This window comes from Oncorhynchus kisutch, linkage group LG28, assembly GCF_002021735.2.
Source record: "Oncorhynchus kisutch isolate 150728-3 linkage group LG28, Okis_V2, whole genome shotgun sequence".
NCBI lineage: Eukaryota > Metazoa > Chordata > Actinopteri > Salmoniformes > Salmonidae > Oncorhynchus > Oncorhynchus kisutch.
Window position 1 is genome coordinate 20,442,984 of NC_034201.2, and position 17,257 is coordinate 20,460,240.

Here is a 17,257-nt window from a genome sequence, read left to right on the forward strand (position 1 = left end):
ACCACCCCATCGACAGGGGGATTGTGTGATAGATCTCCTGGTAGACGCTGCATATCCCAAGAGTCACGTGTATCCCCTGTCGCAAGCGGAGACGGAGGCTATGGAGACATATGTCTCTGAATCTCTGCATCAGGGGTTCATTCAGCCATCCATTTCACCCGTCTCTTCGAGTTTCTTTTTTGTGAAAAAAAAGGATGGTGGTTTACACCCGTGCATTGATTATCGAGATCTGAATAAAATCACAGTGAAATATAGTTACCCGCTACCTCTGATCAATACGGTTATTGAGTTAATGCACGGGGCACGTTTTTTCACAAAATTGGATCTCAGGAGTGCGTACAATCTGGTGCGTATTCGGAAGGGTGATGAGTGGAAGACGGCATTTAGCACCACCTCAGGTCATTATGAGTACCTTGTCATGCCATATGGGTTAATGAATGCTCCATCAGTTTTCCAATCATTTGTAGATGAGATCTTCAGGGACCTGCACGGGCAGGGTGTAGTGGTGTATATCAATGATATTCTGATATACTCTGCTACACGCGCCGAGCATGTGTCCCTGGTGCGCAGGGTGCTTGGTCACCTGTTGGAGCATGATCTATATGTCAAGGCTGAGAAATGCTTGTTCTTCCAACAATCCATCTCCTTCCTAGGGAATCGGATTTCCACTTCAGGAGTGGAGATGGAGAGCGACCGCATTACAGCCATGCGTAATTGGCCGACTCCAACCACGGTAAAGGAGTTGCAGCGTTTTTTGGGGTTTGCCAATTACTACCGGAGGTTTATCCGGGGTTTTGGTCAGGTGGCAGCTCCCATTACCTCACTGCTAAAGGGGGGCCCGGTGCGCTTGCAGTGGTCGGCTGAGGCGAACAGGGCTTTTGAGCACCTGAAGACTCTGTTTACCTCGGTGCCTGTGCTGGCTCATCCGGATCCCTCTTTGCCATTCATAGTAGAGGTGGACGCATCCGAAGCTGGGATAGGAGCAGTGCTCTCTCAGCGTTCGGGTACGCCACTGAAGCTTCGCCCCTGTGCTTTCTTTTCGAAAAAGCTCAGCCCGGCGGAGCGAAACTATGATGTGGGGAACCAAGAGCTAAACACCCTTTTCTCATCTGGACTGACCACCGCAATCTGGAGTACATCCGACAGGCGAAGAGATTGAATCCTCGCCAGGCAAGGTGGGCCATGTTTTTCACTCGTTTTGTGCTTACTCTTTCTTACAGACCAGGCTCCCAGAACGTTAAGGCAGACGCATTGTCTCGGCTGTATGACACAGAGGAGCGATCCATGGATCCCACTCCCATACTCCCAGCTTCGTGTCTGGTGGCGCCTGTAGTGTGGGAGCTGGACGCGGACATTGAGCGGGCGTTACGTGCAGAGCCCTCTCCCCCTGAGTGTCCAGCTGGTCGTCTGTACGTTCCGTCTGCTGTCCGCGACCGATTGATCTATTGGGCTCACACGTCACCCTCCTCTGGTCATCCTGGGATAGGTCGGACGATGCGCTGTCTTGAAGGGAGGTACTGGTGGCCCACTTTAGCTAAGGACGTGAGGATTTATGTTTCTTCCTGCTCGGTGTGCGCCCAGTGCAAGGCTCCTAGACACCTGCCCAGAGGTAAGCTACAACCTCTACCCGTTCCTCAACGGCCATGGTCGCACCTGTCGGTGGATTTTTTGACTGATCTTCCACCTTCACAGGGTTACACCACGATCCTGGTCGTTGTGGATCGGTTTTCAAAGTCCTGTCGTCTCCTCCCTTTGCCCGGTCTCCCTACGGCCTTACAAACTGCAGAGGCCCTATTTACACATGTTTTCCGGCACTATGGGGTGCCTGAGGTTATAGTGTCTGATCGGGGTCCCCAGTTCACATTAAGGGTCTGGAAGGCGTTCATGGGGCATCTGGGGATCTCGGTTAGTCTTACCTCAGGTTTTCACCCCGAGAGTAATGGGCAGGTGGAGAGAGTTAACCAGGATGTGGGTAGGTTTCTGCGGTCTTATTGCCAGGATCGGCCGGGGGAGTGGGCGAAGTTCGTGCCCTGGGCAGAGATGGCTCAGAACTCGCTACGTCACTCCTCCACTAACCTTACTCCTTTTCAATGTGTATTAGGGTATCAGCCGGTTCTGGCTCCTTGGCATCAGAGCCAGACCGAGGCCCCTGCGGTGGACAATTGGTTTCGGCACGCTGAGGAAACCTGGTAGGCAGCCCACGTCCACCTTCAGCGTGCCATAAGGCGCCAGAAAATTGGCGCAGACCGTCGCCGCAGTGAGGCCCAAGTGTTTGCACCAGGGGACAGGGTCTGGCTCTCGACCCGAAACCTGCCCCTCCGCCTGCTCTGCCGGAAGCTGGGTCCGCGGTTTGTGGGGCCGTTTAAAGTCCTGAGGAGAGTGAACGAGGTATGTTATAGGTTACAACTGCCCACTAATTACCATATTAACCCCTCGTTCCATGTGTCTCTCCTCAGGCCGATGGTGGCTGGCCCGCTCCAGGAGGCTGAAGTGCGTGATGTTCCTCCGCCTCCTCTAGACATCGAGGGGGTTCCGGTGTACTCTGTTCGATCCATTTTGGTTTCGAGACGTCGGGCGAGGGGCCTTCAGTACCTCGTGGACTGGGAGGGGTACGGGCCGGAGGAGAGATGCTGGGTTCCGGTGGAGGACGTGTTAGATCCTTCCATGTTATCAGAATTCCACCGTCTCCATCCGGATCGCCCTGCAACTCGCCCTCCGGGTCGTTCCCGAGGCCGGTGTCGACGCGCGGCTCCTTGTTCGGGCGGTGCTCGGCGTTCGACGTCACCGGTCTTCTAGCCATCATTGATCCATTTTTCATTTTCCATTGGTTTTGTCTTGTCTTCCCACACCTGTTTTCAATCCCATTCATTACCTGTTGTGTATTTAACTCTCTGTTTCCCCTCATGTCTTTGTCAGAGATTGTTTATTGTCAGTGTAGTGTTTTTGTTGTATAGGTGCGCGACGGGTCTTCGTACTCATATTTGTTTATGTTCTATTCCTGTTTAGTGTTATGGAGCATGTTTTTATGACATTATTAAAAGACTCCATTTTACACTCCGTTTGACTCTCCTGCGCCTGACTTCCCTGCCACCTATACACATATGCCTGACACTGTTGTTTGAATCCCTTAACAAGACAAGAAAATATCGACCTACCTTTCTGTAATGTCAGCCATCGAAATCAATATTTCCATTTCTCCTCCTTTGGCCTGTCCAAATTGATAATCCACAACACGGCAGCTATATGTGCCAGGGCACTGATCATGCAATTGAATGCTGTCTCTATACAATGCGTTATGATAATGTATAATCTATATGAATAATCATACAAAATTAGGATTCGACAAAGCTTTTTGATGCAAAAAGATGCATGGATAATTTGGATCGGGGGAATTATTTTCTGAGGGTCCGATAGCTGTTAGAAGGTCCCTGGGAAAGTTAGACGAATTAAAAATATGAATAGAAAATCCCTTTAACCTATAACCAGTACGTGTCATCCTATGAAATGTACATCATGTTGCACAGCCTAATATAAACTCAACCTCTGTACAGATGTCCTTTCTTTTCATTCAAAATATTTTTCTCCAGCCGCTAGTGCTGATGGCACAGAAATGAATATCTAAAGGGCACACTTTCCACTAGATGGTGAAGCCCTCTACGGGCTTTACTATCACAGAAGCGATCAATGGCAAAGATCAGAGGTGTTCTCCATAAACGTAAACGTGCTACCCACAACACTGGTCCAAATACACTAATATTACCTGGAATTACCTTGGATAAATAACTTTTTCAAAAAATGGCACTTTATGCTTAAGTCCACTTTTGAAAATACATGCACGTAATTACAGTACTTATGCTAAAAGAAGAAGGGGTATTTCAGTCTATTGCATTAAGATCAATGATTTGTATTATGCAAATCATCTGGGATTAACAATTGACACAGTTTGATGATGTGTTAGGTTACTAAATCTCAGTACAGTTTTTCAATGGCAAAACTCAAACTCATCTACGAAACCTGATTATCATTACTGTAATGCACTAATATTTAGGAAATATTAGGAAAAATACAATTTAGACTTTAGTAATTTTGGCTTAATCTGATCGTGTGCCTTTTGTTCTTAATACAAATATGTGTACATAAAAACAACATGTATATCCAAGTAATTATGACAATAAATTGATTCTGAAAAGGTTTTTTAGAATAAAATGTAAATATATTTGTTTTCCGTGTTATTGAACTCCTTTTCTTCAGGTGAGCAATGTCAAAACATATTAGCAATGTATTTGTTCAGTACTTTTTTTTTCGAAAGCTGTTGTGGTAATGAGAATTTTTGTGTTGGTAGTTGTGGAAATTGTGGTAAAATGCATAATATCTCATCAATAAACATAACAATAATTATGAAATAGATAAATACAGATTCTAATCCAAGAGGAATTATGGTGGAAAATGTTTATTTTGTACTAATTTTTTTGTCAAGTGCCAGTTTCGTGAGAATCCCATTTCATTTCCACTTGAACAAACTAATCGTCAAATCAACTGCATTTCTCATTGCTTAACCTTAACTTCTCCCACTGGGATTTCTGTCAAGGCTGATGTCCTATAAAGCAGCTTATGCCCATCCTCTCTCTCCTCAGTGTGTGTGTCTCCCAACAACAATAATGGAAAACAAAAAAATCAAAGAGCTTTCTCCTATCATGTGGAGCAAAGTCTATCCTTCCAACCGAAGTAAACTCCTTTAAAGCATTATCACAAGGGACAAAGAACAACGTGGAACCTCCAGCTGATACTGGATACAGTCACAGATAACACCATCTTCATGCCTGTGCTTATAGGATACTTCTACACCTGCATTGCTTGCTGTTTGGGGTTTTAGGCTGGGTTTCTGTACAGCACTTTGAGATATCAGCTGATGTACGAAGGGCTATATAAATAAATTTGATTTTGATTTGATTTGATTTGATACTGTTACTGGGATACACCATAATCAATAACAATATTAATGATCTTTAACTTTATATCTGACCAGAAAAAGCTAATTGTATCATCTGTACCCGGCAGTGCTGCTGAAAACAACATTTCCATGTATTCTATCATTATCTGGCTTCACACCCCAACACACATTGCACGCACACACGCAGACCCAGAGAGACCTTTTAAATGTTAAGCCTATTCCTTTCCACTCACCCTGATGGGGAAGTAGTCTCTGAAGTAAGTCCACATGGTCCAGTTCCTCACCCAAGAGGACCTCCTGCCACCTGAGAAGGTAAAGATCTCCAGTCAGACTATAACCCACATTCTGAATAATATAACACACATACTGAATCATTTACATCAACACTACCTGGGTGACAATTACCCAATTTCCCAGCACAGCTCCCTATGGTCACAGACACAAAACACTGCGTCTGAAATAACAGCCATTTCCTATTTAGGGCACTACGTTTAATTACAATAGGGCAACGATAGCCTTGAGGTTAAGCCAGTAACCAAAATGTTGCAAGTTCAAATCCCAGGGCTGCGGTACTTGCCTTGTTTGGGGGTGTTCCAGTCGAAGATAAGCCAGGCAGTGTACATGGCAGCGATCACCCAGAGGTCTGTGCAGAACATGTAGATTAAGAGCACAGTGCCGGCGGCACCTATGGGGTAGGAAATGATAGGGGAGAGAGCAGAGGAACAGGCATTCAGCACCTGCACTGTACCACACTTCATTAAAGATCCAATTGAACTGTTTTTATCTCAATATCAAATCATTTCTGAGTAACATTTAAGTACCGTCGTTAATATTCTAAACTCTGCAAAAAGAAAATATGCGCATTTTCCTTCCACCGGTGTTTCAAACTGACTTGTTGCAGATACAATTCAGTGGGTGATGACGTAGTGCACACAAAATGTACTTTTTCTCTTTGGATTTCATGTACCAAATACAAATGTGATATTCAATGTGTTTCCATTGCATTTTCTACTCTACGGATAAGTTAGGTAGTTAATTAGGCCTAGAAAGGTCTTGGTACATGCTCTCTAGCCAACAGCTCACAGATAAAGTGTGGGAAGGTTCTGCGGGTAGGTTAGTCTACATGATGAGATTATTATGGATAAGAGCGAGAATATTTGTATTTGTCGAACGTCAGTCAAGCATCGACCATCATGTCACCAGAATAAGAATATTTATTGGAAAGGAGCATCAAGCTCATACCATGCACTTTCACCACCACCCTGTGAAGTTCATCATAACTTATTTCATCTGTAGCCGGTTATGGCTAGAAGGGATGCAGCTTTTGTCAAATTAACATCAGATTTTATTTTTGTAGCAGGCTAGGATCATTTACGCACCTGGTTAGGATAATTAACGTAGCAGTTTAGAAGAATTAGGTTAAGGTTAGGAAAAGGGCTACGGTTGGCTAAAATGCACAAAACAAATCTAGTTTCACCGTTAATTTGACAAAAGCTGGACTTCTAGCTTTGACCTTTGTAGCCTAATAAACTAAATGGTTTCCCGAGTCGTAGTGGGAGGAGCACACACCATGTCATCGTGTGACTCCAAAATTACTTCAATATGATGGTTATTCCAAATCAAATCAAATTTGATTTGTCACATGCACCGAATACAACAGGTGAAGACCTTACAGTGAAATGCTTACTTACAGTGCCTTGCGGAAGTATTCGGCCCCCTTGAACTTTGCGACCTTTTGCCACATTTCAGGCTTCAAACATAAAGATATAAAACTGTATTTTTTTGTGATGAATCAACAACAAGTGGGACAAAATCATGAAGTGGAACGACATTTATTGGATATTTCAAACCTTTTTAACAAAACAAAAACTGAAAAATTGGGCGTGCAAAATTATTCGGCCCCTTTACTTTCAGTGCAGCAAACTCTCTCCAGAAGTTCAGTGAGGATCTCTGAATGATCCAATGTTGACCTAAATGACTAATGATGATAAATACAATCCACCTGTGTGTAATCAAGTCTCCGTATAAATGCACCTGCACTGTGATAGTCTCAGAGGTCCTTAAAAGCGCAGAGAGCATCATGAAGAACAAGGAACACACCAGGCAGGTCCGAGATACTGTTGTGAAGAAGTTTAAAGCCGGATTTGGATACAAAAAGATTTCCCAAGCTTTAAACATCCCAAGGAGCACTGTGCAAGCGATAATATTGAAATGGAAGGAGTATCAGACCACTGTAAATCTACCAAGACCTGGCCGTCCCTCTAAACTTTCAGCTCATACAAGGAGAAGACTGATCGGAGATGCAGCCAAGAGGCCCATGATCACTCTGGATGAACTGCAGAGATCTACAGCTGAGGTGGGAGACTCTGTCCATAGGACAACAATCAGTCGTATATTGCACAAATCTGGCCTTTATGGAAGAGTGGCAAGAAGAAAGCCATTTCTTAAAGATATCCATAAAAAGTGTTGTTTAAAGTTTGCCACAAGCCACCTAGGAGACACACCAAACCACCACACCATGTGGAAGAAGGTGCTCTGGTCAGATGAAACCAAAATTGAACTTTTTGGCAACAATGCAAAATGTTATGTTTGGCGTAAAAGCAACACAGCTCATCACCCTGAACACACCATCCCTACTGTCAAACATGGTGGTGGCAGCATCATGGTTTGGGCCTGCTTTTCTTCAGCAGGGACAGGGAAGATGGTTAAAATTGATGGGAAGATGGATGGAGCCAAATACAGGACCATTCTGGAAGAAAACCTGATGGAGTCTGCAAAAGACCTGAGACTGGGACGGAGATTTGTCTTCCAACAAGACAATGATCCAAAACATAAAGCAAAATCTACAATGGAATGGTTCAAAAATAAACATATCCAGGTGTTAGAATGGCCAAGTCAAAGTCCAGACCTGAATCCAATCGAGAATCTGTGGAAAGAACTGAAAACTGCTGTTCACAAATGCTCTCCATCCAACCTCACTGAGCTCGAGCTGTTTTGCAAGGAGGAATGGGAAAAAAATTCAGTCTCTCGATGTGCAAAACTGATAGAGACATACCCCAAGCGACTTACAGCTGTAATCGCAGCAAAAGGTGGCGCTACAAAGTATTAACTTAAGGGGGCTGAATAATTCTGCACGCCCAATTCTTCAGTTTTTGATTTGTTAAAAAAGTTTGAAATATCCAATAAATGTCGTTCCACTTCATGATTGTGTCCCACTTGTTGTTGATTCTTCACAAAAAAATACAGTTTTATATCTTTATGTTTGAAGCCTGAAATGTGGCAAAAGGTCGCAAAGTTCAAGGGGGCCGAATACTTTCGCAAGGCCCTTAACCAACAATGCATTTCTAAGAAAAATAAGTGTTAAGTAAAAAAATATAAAAGTAAATTATTAAAGAGCAGCAGTAAAATAACATTAGCGAGGATATATAAAGGGGGTACTGGTACAGTTTCAATGTGCAGGGGCACTGATTAGTCGAGGTAATATGTACATGAAGGTAGAGTTATTACTATGCATAGATAATAAACAGAGTAGCAACAGTGTAAAAAGGGGGGGGGCAATGCAAATAGTCTGGGTCGCCATTTGATTAGATGTTCAGGAGTCTTATGGCTTTGGGGGTAGAAGCTGTTAATAAGAAGCATTTTGGACCTAGACTTGGCGCTCTAGTACCGCTTGCCGTGCGGTAGCACAGAGAACATTCTATGACTAAAGTGGCTGGAGTCTGACAATTCTCTGACACCCCCTGGTATAGAGGTCCTGGATGGAAGGAAGCTTAGCTCCAGTGATGTACTGGGCCTTACGCACTACCCTCTGTAGTGTCTTGCGGTCGGAAGCCAAGCAGTTGCCATACCAGGCAGTGATGCAACCAGTGCTCTTGATGGTGCAGCTATAGAACCTTTTGAGGATCTGAGGACCCATGCCAAATCTTTTCAGTCTCCTGAGGGGGAATAGGCTTTGTTGTACCCTCTTCACGACTGTCTTAGGGTGTTTGGAGCGTTGGCAAGTAACCAAAATGTTACTGGAACGAATCCCTGAGCTGACAAAGTAACAATATGTCGTTCTGCCTCTTCCCTGGTCGACAAAAACTCCTTTGTCTTGATCACGTTGAGGGAGAGGTTGTTATCCAGGGCACCACATGGACAGGTTTCTTAACTCCTCCCTATATGCTGTCTCATCGTTGTCAGTGATCAGGCATACCACTTTATTATATCAATATTTGCACATAAAGGTCTTTCCACCGTCATTTCTCACAGAATTAATTTTCCTGACAAAAAAGTTCCCACCTTGTCTAGTATATTTTGTTTTGTCAACATTTGGAAAGTTTACTGACAAAGTTGCAGTTTCCATGAGGCCTGACATTACATTTACAGTGGGGCAAAAAATTATTTAGTCAGCCACCAATTGTGCAAGTTCTCCACTTAAAAAGATGAGAGAGGCCTGTAATTTTCATCATAGGTACACTTCAACTATGACAGACAAAATGAGAAAAGAAATCCAGAAAATCACATTGTAGGATTTTTTATTAATTAATTTGCAAATTATGGTGGAAAATAAGTATTTGGTCAATAACCAAAGTTTATCTCAATACTTTGTTATATACCCTTTGTTGGCAATGACAGAGGTCAAACGTTTTCTGTAAGTCTTCACAAGGTTTTCACACACTGTTGCTGGTATTTTGGCCCATTCATCCATGCAGATCTCCTCTAGAGCAGTGATGTTTTGGGGCTGTTGCTGGGCAATACGGACTTTCAACTCCCTCCAAAGATTTTCTATGGGGTTGAGATCTGGAGACTGAATAGGCCACTCCAGGACCTTGAAATGCTTCTTTTTACGAAGCCACTCCTTCGTTGCCCGGGCGGTGTGTTTGGGATCATTGTCATGCTGAAAGACCCAGCCACGTTTCATCTTCAATGCCCTTGCTGATGGAAGGAGGTTTTCACTCAAAATCTCACGATACATGGCCCCATTCATTCTTTCCTTTACACGGATCAGTCGTCCTGGTCCCTTTGCAGAAAAACATCCCCAAAGCATGATGTTTCCACCCCCATGCTTCACAGTAGGTATGGTGTTCTTTGGATGCAACTCAGCATTCTTTGTCCTCCAATCACGACGAGTTTAGTTTTGACCAAAAAGTTATATTTTGGTTTCATCTGACCATATGACATTCTCCCAATATTCTTCTGGATCATCCAAATGCTCTCTAGCAAACTTCAGACGGGCCTGGACATGTACTGGCTTAAGCAGGGGGACACGTCTGGCACTGCAGGATTTGAGTCCCTGGCGGCGTAGTGTGTTACTGATGGTAGGCTTTGTTACTTTGGTCCCAGCTCTCTGCAGTCACTAGGTCCCCCCGTGTGGTTCTGGGATTTTTGCTCAACGTTCTTGTGATCATTTTGATCCCACGGGGTGAGATCTTGCGTGGAGCCCCAGATCGAGGGAGATTATCAGTGGTCTTGTATGTCTTCCATTTCCTAATAATTGCTCCCACAGTTGATTTCTTCAAACCAAGCTGCTTACCTATTGCAGATTCAGTCTTCCCAGCCTGGTGCAGGTCTACAATTTTGTTTCTGGTGTCCTTTGACAGCTCTTTGGTCTTGGCCATAGTGGAGTTTGACTGTTTGAGGTTGTGGACAGGTGTCTTTTATACTGATAACAAGTTCAAACAGGTGCCATTAATACAGGTAACGAGTGGAGGACAGAGGAGCCTCTTAAAGAAGGTCTGTGAGAGCCAGGTCTGTGAGAGCCAGAAATCTTGCTTGTTTGTAGGTGACCAAATACTTATTTTCCACCATAATTTGCAAATAAATTCATTAAAAATCCTACAATGTGATTTTCTGGATTTTTTTTCTCAATTTGTCTGTTATAGTTGAAGTGTACCTATGATGAAAATTACAGGCCTCTCTCATCTTTTTAAGTGGGAGAACTTGCACAATTGGTGGCTGACTAAGTACCTTTTTGCCCGCCCCACTGTAAGTGCCTTCAGAAAGTATTCATAACCATTAACTTTTTTCACATTTTGTGGTATTACAGCCTGAATTTGAAATGGATACATTTAGATTTTTTGTCACAATACCCCGTATGTTTTTAGTAATGTTAACAAATGAATTACAAATAAAATGCTGAAATGTCTTCAGTCAATAAGTATTAAACCCCTTTGTTATGGCAAGCCTAAATAAATTCAGCAGTAAAGAATATTCTTAACAAGTCACATAATAAGTTGCATGGACACACTCTATGTGCAATTATAGTGTTTACATTTTTTTTTTTGTACTATCTCATCTCTTTACCCCACACATACAATTATCTGTAAGGTCCCTCAGTCAAGCAATGAATTTCAAACACAGATTCAAAAACAAAGACCAGGGAGGTTTTCCAAAGCCTCGCAAAGAGGGGCACATATTGGTAGATTGGTAGAAATAAAAAAGCAGACATTGAACATCCCGTTGAGAAAGTTAGTAATTACACTTTAGATGGTGTATCAATACACAGTCACTACAAAGATACAGGCGTCCTTCCTAACTCAGTTGCCGGAGAGGAAGGAAACCGCTCAGGGATTTCACCATGAGGCCAATGGTGACTTTAAAACAGTTACAGACTTTAATGGCTGTGATAGGAGAAAACTGAGGATGGATTAACAATATTTTAGTTACTCCACAATACTAACCTAATTGACAAAGTGGAAAGAAGGAAGCCTGTACAGAATACAAATATTCCAAAACATGCATCCTGTTTGCAACAAGGTACTAAAGTAATACTGCAAAGAATGTGGCAAAGCAATGACCTTTTTGTCCTGAACACAAAGTGTTATGTTTGGGGCAAATCCATTGCAAAACATTACTGAGTACCACTCTCCATATTTTCAATCATAGTGGTGGCTGCATCATGTTATGGATATGCTTGTAATCGTTAAGGACTGGGGAGTTTTTCAGGATAAAACATAAATGGAATGAAGCTAAGCACAGGCAAAACCTGGTTCAGTCTGCTTTCCACCAGACACTGGAAGATGAATTAATCTTTCAGCAGGAACCTAAATAACCTAAAACACAAGGGCAAATCTACACTGGAGTTGCTTACCAAGAAAACATTGAAGGTTCCTGAGAGACCGAGTTAGATTTCATTTAAATCTACTTGACAATCCATGGCAAGAATCTTATTTGACAGAGCTTGAAGAATTTTGAAATAAATAATAGGCAAATGTTGCACAATCCAGGTGTGAAAAGCTCTTAAGTCGTGTTCACATTGGCAGTTTGAAGTGACTCAAATCCTATTTATTTGCATAATTTATATTTATTTGTTATTACTCCTGTATTCTGAACAGCCAAAAAGCACATGGAATCAGATATTTCAAGCTCTATTTCAAACCACCTTCGTAGGTGGTTTGAAGTCAGATACAAATCTGATTCTTGGCCATGTGACTTGTCTGAACGGTCAAATCTGATTTACTTGCCCTCAATTGGTTTTTAGACTGTTATTTGGCATATCTTGTTGCTTGCTAATTACCATTGACAGTTTGACAAAAACATGTGGTAGCTAACTAGCTTGTTAATTGTTTACAAACAAATTAGTGAATGTGCTAGAAAGCTAGACAGCTACCTAGCTAGGACTCGTTTTGAAAGTTGGATCTTATCCTTTGAGGCTTTAAAAGTGTTCTTACCCTGTGATTTTGAACAATCAAAGCAACTGAGAAACATCCATGGCAGGCTTGCTACATAACGTCTGAGTGATAGGAAGCATGACCACAACCACCAATCAGAAAATGTCAGAAACATTAACTTGCTTAACTATGCTGTAGGTCATGTAACTGTGTTACATGCAATATGCGTCATCTACTTCACCTCCTATATCTCCTCCCACAAGCAGCCGATTTACCACAAGTTGCACAGAAAACTAGATTTTACCCACACACCACTACTGCATAAATTCAAGCAAAAAAAACAGTTGAGGTTAAACTATACATAGTGCCTTCAGAAAATAAATCACCCCTTTTTCCAAATTGTGTTCCAGCCCAAATTGAAAATTGATTAAACTTTTTTATTTTTGTATTATTAATTTGACCTACACACACAATACCCAATAATGTCAAAATGGAATTCTGTTTCTTGAATTGACATATTAATTCAAAATGAAAATCTGAAATGTCTTGACTCAATAAGTATTCAACCCCTTTGTAATGGCAAGCCTAAATCAATTCAGGAGTAAAAATTTGCTTAACATGTCACATAATAAGTTGCATGGACTGTGTGTAACAATAGTGTTCAACATGATTTTTGAATGACTACCTCATCTCAGTTCCCCACATATAGATAACTGTAAAGGTCCCTCAGTCGATGAGTGAATTTCAAACAGATTCAACCAAAGACCAGGGAGGTTTCCCAATGGCTCGATAAGAAGGGTACCTATTGGTAGATGGGTAAAAATAAAACAGAGATTGAATATCCCGTTGAGCATGGTGAAGTTTTTAATTACACTGGATGGTGTATCAATACACCCAGTCACAACAAAGATACCTGCATCCTTCCTAAATCAGTTGCTGTAGAGGAAGGAAAGCCCTCAGCGATTTCACCATGAAGCCAATGGTGACTGTAATAAAGTTAAGAGTTTATTGGTTGTGATAGGAGAAAATTGAAGATGGATCAACATTGTAGTTCTTCCACAATACTAACCCAATTGACGAGTGAAAAGTTAGACTGTACAGAATAGAATTATTCCAAAACAAGCATCCTGCTTGCAACAAGGCACCAAGTAATTCTGAAATAAAATGCAGCAAAGCAATTAACACTTTTCAGGACAAAAAGTTGTTTGGGACAAATCCAATACAAAAATGTACTGAGTACTGTAACGGCGTTCTTCGTTTGTCAAAAGAGAGTCGGACCGAAATGCAGCGTGGTGGTTACTCATGTCTTTAATGGAAAAAGTGACGATACATGAAATAACTTAAAAAATACAGAAACAACAAACGGAACGTGAAACCTAATACAGCCTATCTGGTGAACACTACACAGAGACAGGAACAATCACCCACGAAAGACAAAGCGAAACTCAGGCTACCTAAATACGGTTCCCAATCAGAGGCAACGAGAATCACCTGACTGCTGATTGAGAACCGCCTCAGGCAGCCAAGCCTATACAACACCCCTAATCAGCCGCGATCCCAAATACTACAAACCCCAATACGAAATACAATAACATAAACCCCTGTCACACCCTGGCCTGACCAAATATATAACGAAAACACAAAATACAATGAACAAGGCGTGACAAGTACCACTCAGTTAAGGACTGGGGAGTTTTTCAGGATAAAGAAAATATCCGGAATGGAGCTTAGCACAGGCAAAATCCTAGAGCAAAAACAGAATTGACCATATATATATATTTTTACATCTGTATTTAACTAGGCAAGTCAGTTAAGAACAAATTCTTATTTTCAATGACGGCCTAGGATCAGTGTTTTAGATGCCTTGTTCAGCGGCAGAACGACAGATTTTTACTTTGTCAGCTTGAGGATTCGATCTTGCGACCTTTCAGTTACTAGTCCAATGCTCTAACCAATAGGCTCCCGCAGCGGTCTAAGGCACTGCATCTCAGTGCAAGAGGCGTCACTAAGGTACCTGGTTCGAATCCAGGCTGTATCACATCCTGCCGTGATTGGGAGTCCCATAGGGCGGCACACAATTCACCCAGCGTCATCCGGGTTTGGCAGTCATTGTAAATAAGAATGTGTTCTTTACGGACTTGCCTAGTTAAATAAATCTACACTGGAGTTGCTTACCAAGAAGACAGAGTTACAGTTGGTTGTCTAGCAATGATCAACAACCAATTTGAAGGTGCTTGAAGATGTTGCCAAAGAATCAAATGGGGAAATGTTGCACAGTTCAGGTGTGGAAAGCTCAAGTCATGTTCACATTGGCAGTTTGAAGTGACTGAAATCCTATTTATTTGCATATCCGATTCTGTTATTTGTCCTGCAGTCTGAACAGTCAAACAGCACATGGAATCTGATATTTCAAGCTACATTTCAAACCACCTATGAAGGTCAGATACAAATCTGATTCCTGGCCATGTGACTTTTGTCTGAACGCTCAAATCTGATTTACCCTTAAGCGATTGACTGTTATTCGGCATATTTTCTTGCTTGATAGCTAGCTACTCTGTTGACAGTTTGATAAGGACTTGTGGTTGCCAACTAGCTTGTTAATTGTTTACAAACTAAATTATTTAATTAGAAACCAAAACAGCTACCTAGCTAGGACTCATTTTTACAACTAGCATAGCTGTGTCAGCAAATGACTACTGTCTGAACACACACAAATAAATCTGATTTGGTCACATGTAACTTGCTGTTTGGACAGTTGGTAGTCCAAATCGGATTTGAAAAACAAAACTGATTTGAGCATTAAGGCCTGCAGTGTGAACAAGGCTTTAGAAACTTAGCCAGAAACACTCATAGCTGTAATCGCTGCCAAAGGTGCTTCTACAAAGTATTGACTCAGGGGTGTGAATACTTACTAATGTAAATTAGATATTTCTGTATTTTATTTTCAATGAATTTGCCAAAATTTCAAAAACATGTTTGCACTTTGTCCTTATGGGGTATTGTGTGTAGATGGGTGAGCATTTTTATATCTAATACATTTTGAATTCAGGCTGTAACACAACAAAATGTGGAATAAATCAAAGGGCAATCCTACATTATGAAGGCACTGTATACGGCCCACCAGTGAAAAAGCTATTCTCAAATAATATCTCTAGTAGTAAAAAAGCGTGAGGGGGAGACATCTTACGGGCTTGATCTCCTTGTAAGGTCACAGGTCACTATATCCTTCAGCCACTACTAGTTAGAGCCACACGGAGAGACAATCGCACACTCACCCATGGCGAGGAAGCTGATTACCCACTGCAGAACTGAGATGACCTGAAGGTGTTTCTCCATCTTGGATCGGAGTACAGGCCAAGGAGCGGAGGGTAGGTCCTGCAGGGCGGAGAGGATGCTGCAGCCGGTGCCTAAAGGAGTTTGACAGGGTCATAAATGAGTCATACTGTACAGTACATAAGAACCACATCAATGGATTAAGTCACAGATGGGCTCGAGGGAGTCAGCAAGAAGACTAAAGAGATAAAATAATTAAACTGTCATCAACCTTTTCCCAGGCTTTCAGTCTGTCAACCACAGAAACACACATGAACAAGGGAAATTAGATTATAGACTTGAGACACTGAACAAAGGCTCATGCCTTACAAAGCTCTGTGTTGAAACAGACCACAAGCAATAAGCACTGCATGTCACGTCAAACCCCCCCCCCCGCCACTGCAGTCGCTATAGAGATAGAGCAGAGCCACAGTCCAGACAGCTACATGTAGAAGTGACCGTGACAGACCAGTCCACAGCATAAGAGAGAGCCACTGAGGGGACTGTGCTAAATCTACCTGAGCTCATAGAGCCTGATCAACAGATCCTCCCCATGCCACAGGACAACACAACCACATAATCCCATTTTGAAAGACTAAATAACACTGTCATGCTGTAAAACAAACATTGTCCATTCTGCACTCTGGCCCACACTCTCACATTAAGTCAATGATGCTTTCAGTCAGGGCTACTGGGTAGGATCAGCCTCAGAGGGTCAGGGACATGATGTGAACTAGGAGTACTACACAGTGAGTAAGTCACCGACCTCACATCTGCCCACTATCGGGCAGCAGAAGGGCACAACGTTGTGGAACGTTGCAAATAGAAATAGATCATGTTGAACATTCTTGCCTCTCTGGCATGTAGAATAAGGGATCTTGTCAGGTCTATTCATTATATTTCTATCTTCAATGTTCATGTTTTCCTACTGAAAACTTCCCTGCCTTCACAGATTTTTATTTTCACTTCTCTGCCTTCACAGATCAGACCCACACAAAAATATACAAGCAACATGTATGAAAACCACTGTGCCCAGATACACTCTTCGTCACACACTCACACATACAGTACACACACTTATCTGTTGACTATCTGTGTATTTCAGAACAAATGGCTCACATGACAATGATGTGTGGTAATTTCTAGACAAGAGCCTATCGTTACTTAATCGCAAAAGGTTTCCCTACACACAGTGTATCAATAGAAAGCACATAGATACAGACTACATGACCATTTGATCATACAGAGTTGTCTAACAAACAAGGGGGTCAGTCACTATTTAGAAAATGGAAGTTATGAAATACGAAATATGAAAACTATTGCTAACACGAAACTATAGCATCCACAACAAACTTCTGATTATGTTTGGCCTGCCATAGTCCTCCGTCATTTCAGAACATAT

The 17,257-nt window shown here is 42.2% G+C and overlaps 1 protein-coding gene across 1 annotated transcript in view; it reads right to left on the reverse strand.

The window, feature by feature from the left end:
• LOC109873176 (diacylglycerol O-acyltransferase 2-like) overlaps positions 1 to 17,257 on the reverse strand; it is a 34,129-nt gene that overhangs the window by 16,413 nt on the left and 459 nt on the right. The window contains exons 2-4 of the mRNA XM_020464758.2: positions 15,819 to 15,950; positions 5,529 to 5,636; positions 5,185 to 5,255 (exon numbers count right to left, since the gene is read on the reverse strand). Of these exons, the coding sequence (XP_020320347.2) occupies positions 5,185 to 5,255; positions 5,529 to 5,636; positions 15,819 to 15,950 (311 nt within the window). The remainder of the gene's footprint in view (positions 1 to 5,184; positions 5,256 to 5,528; positions 5,637 to 15,818; positions 15,951 to 17,257) is intronic.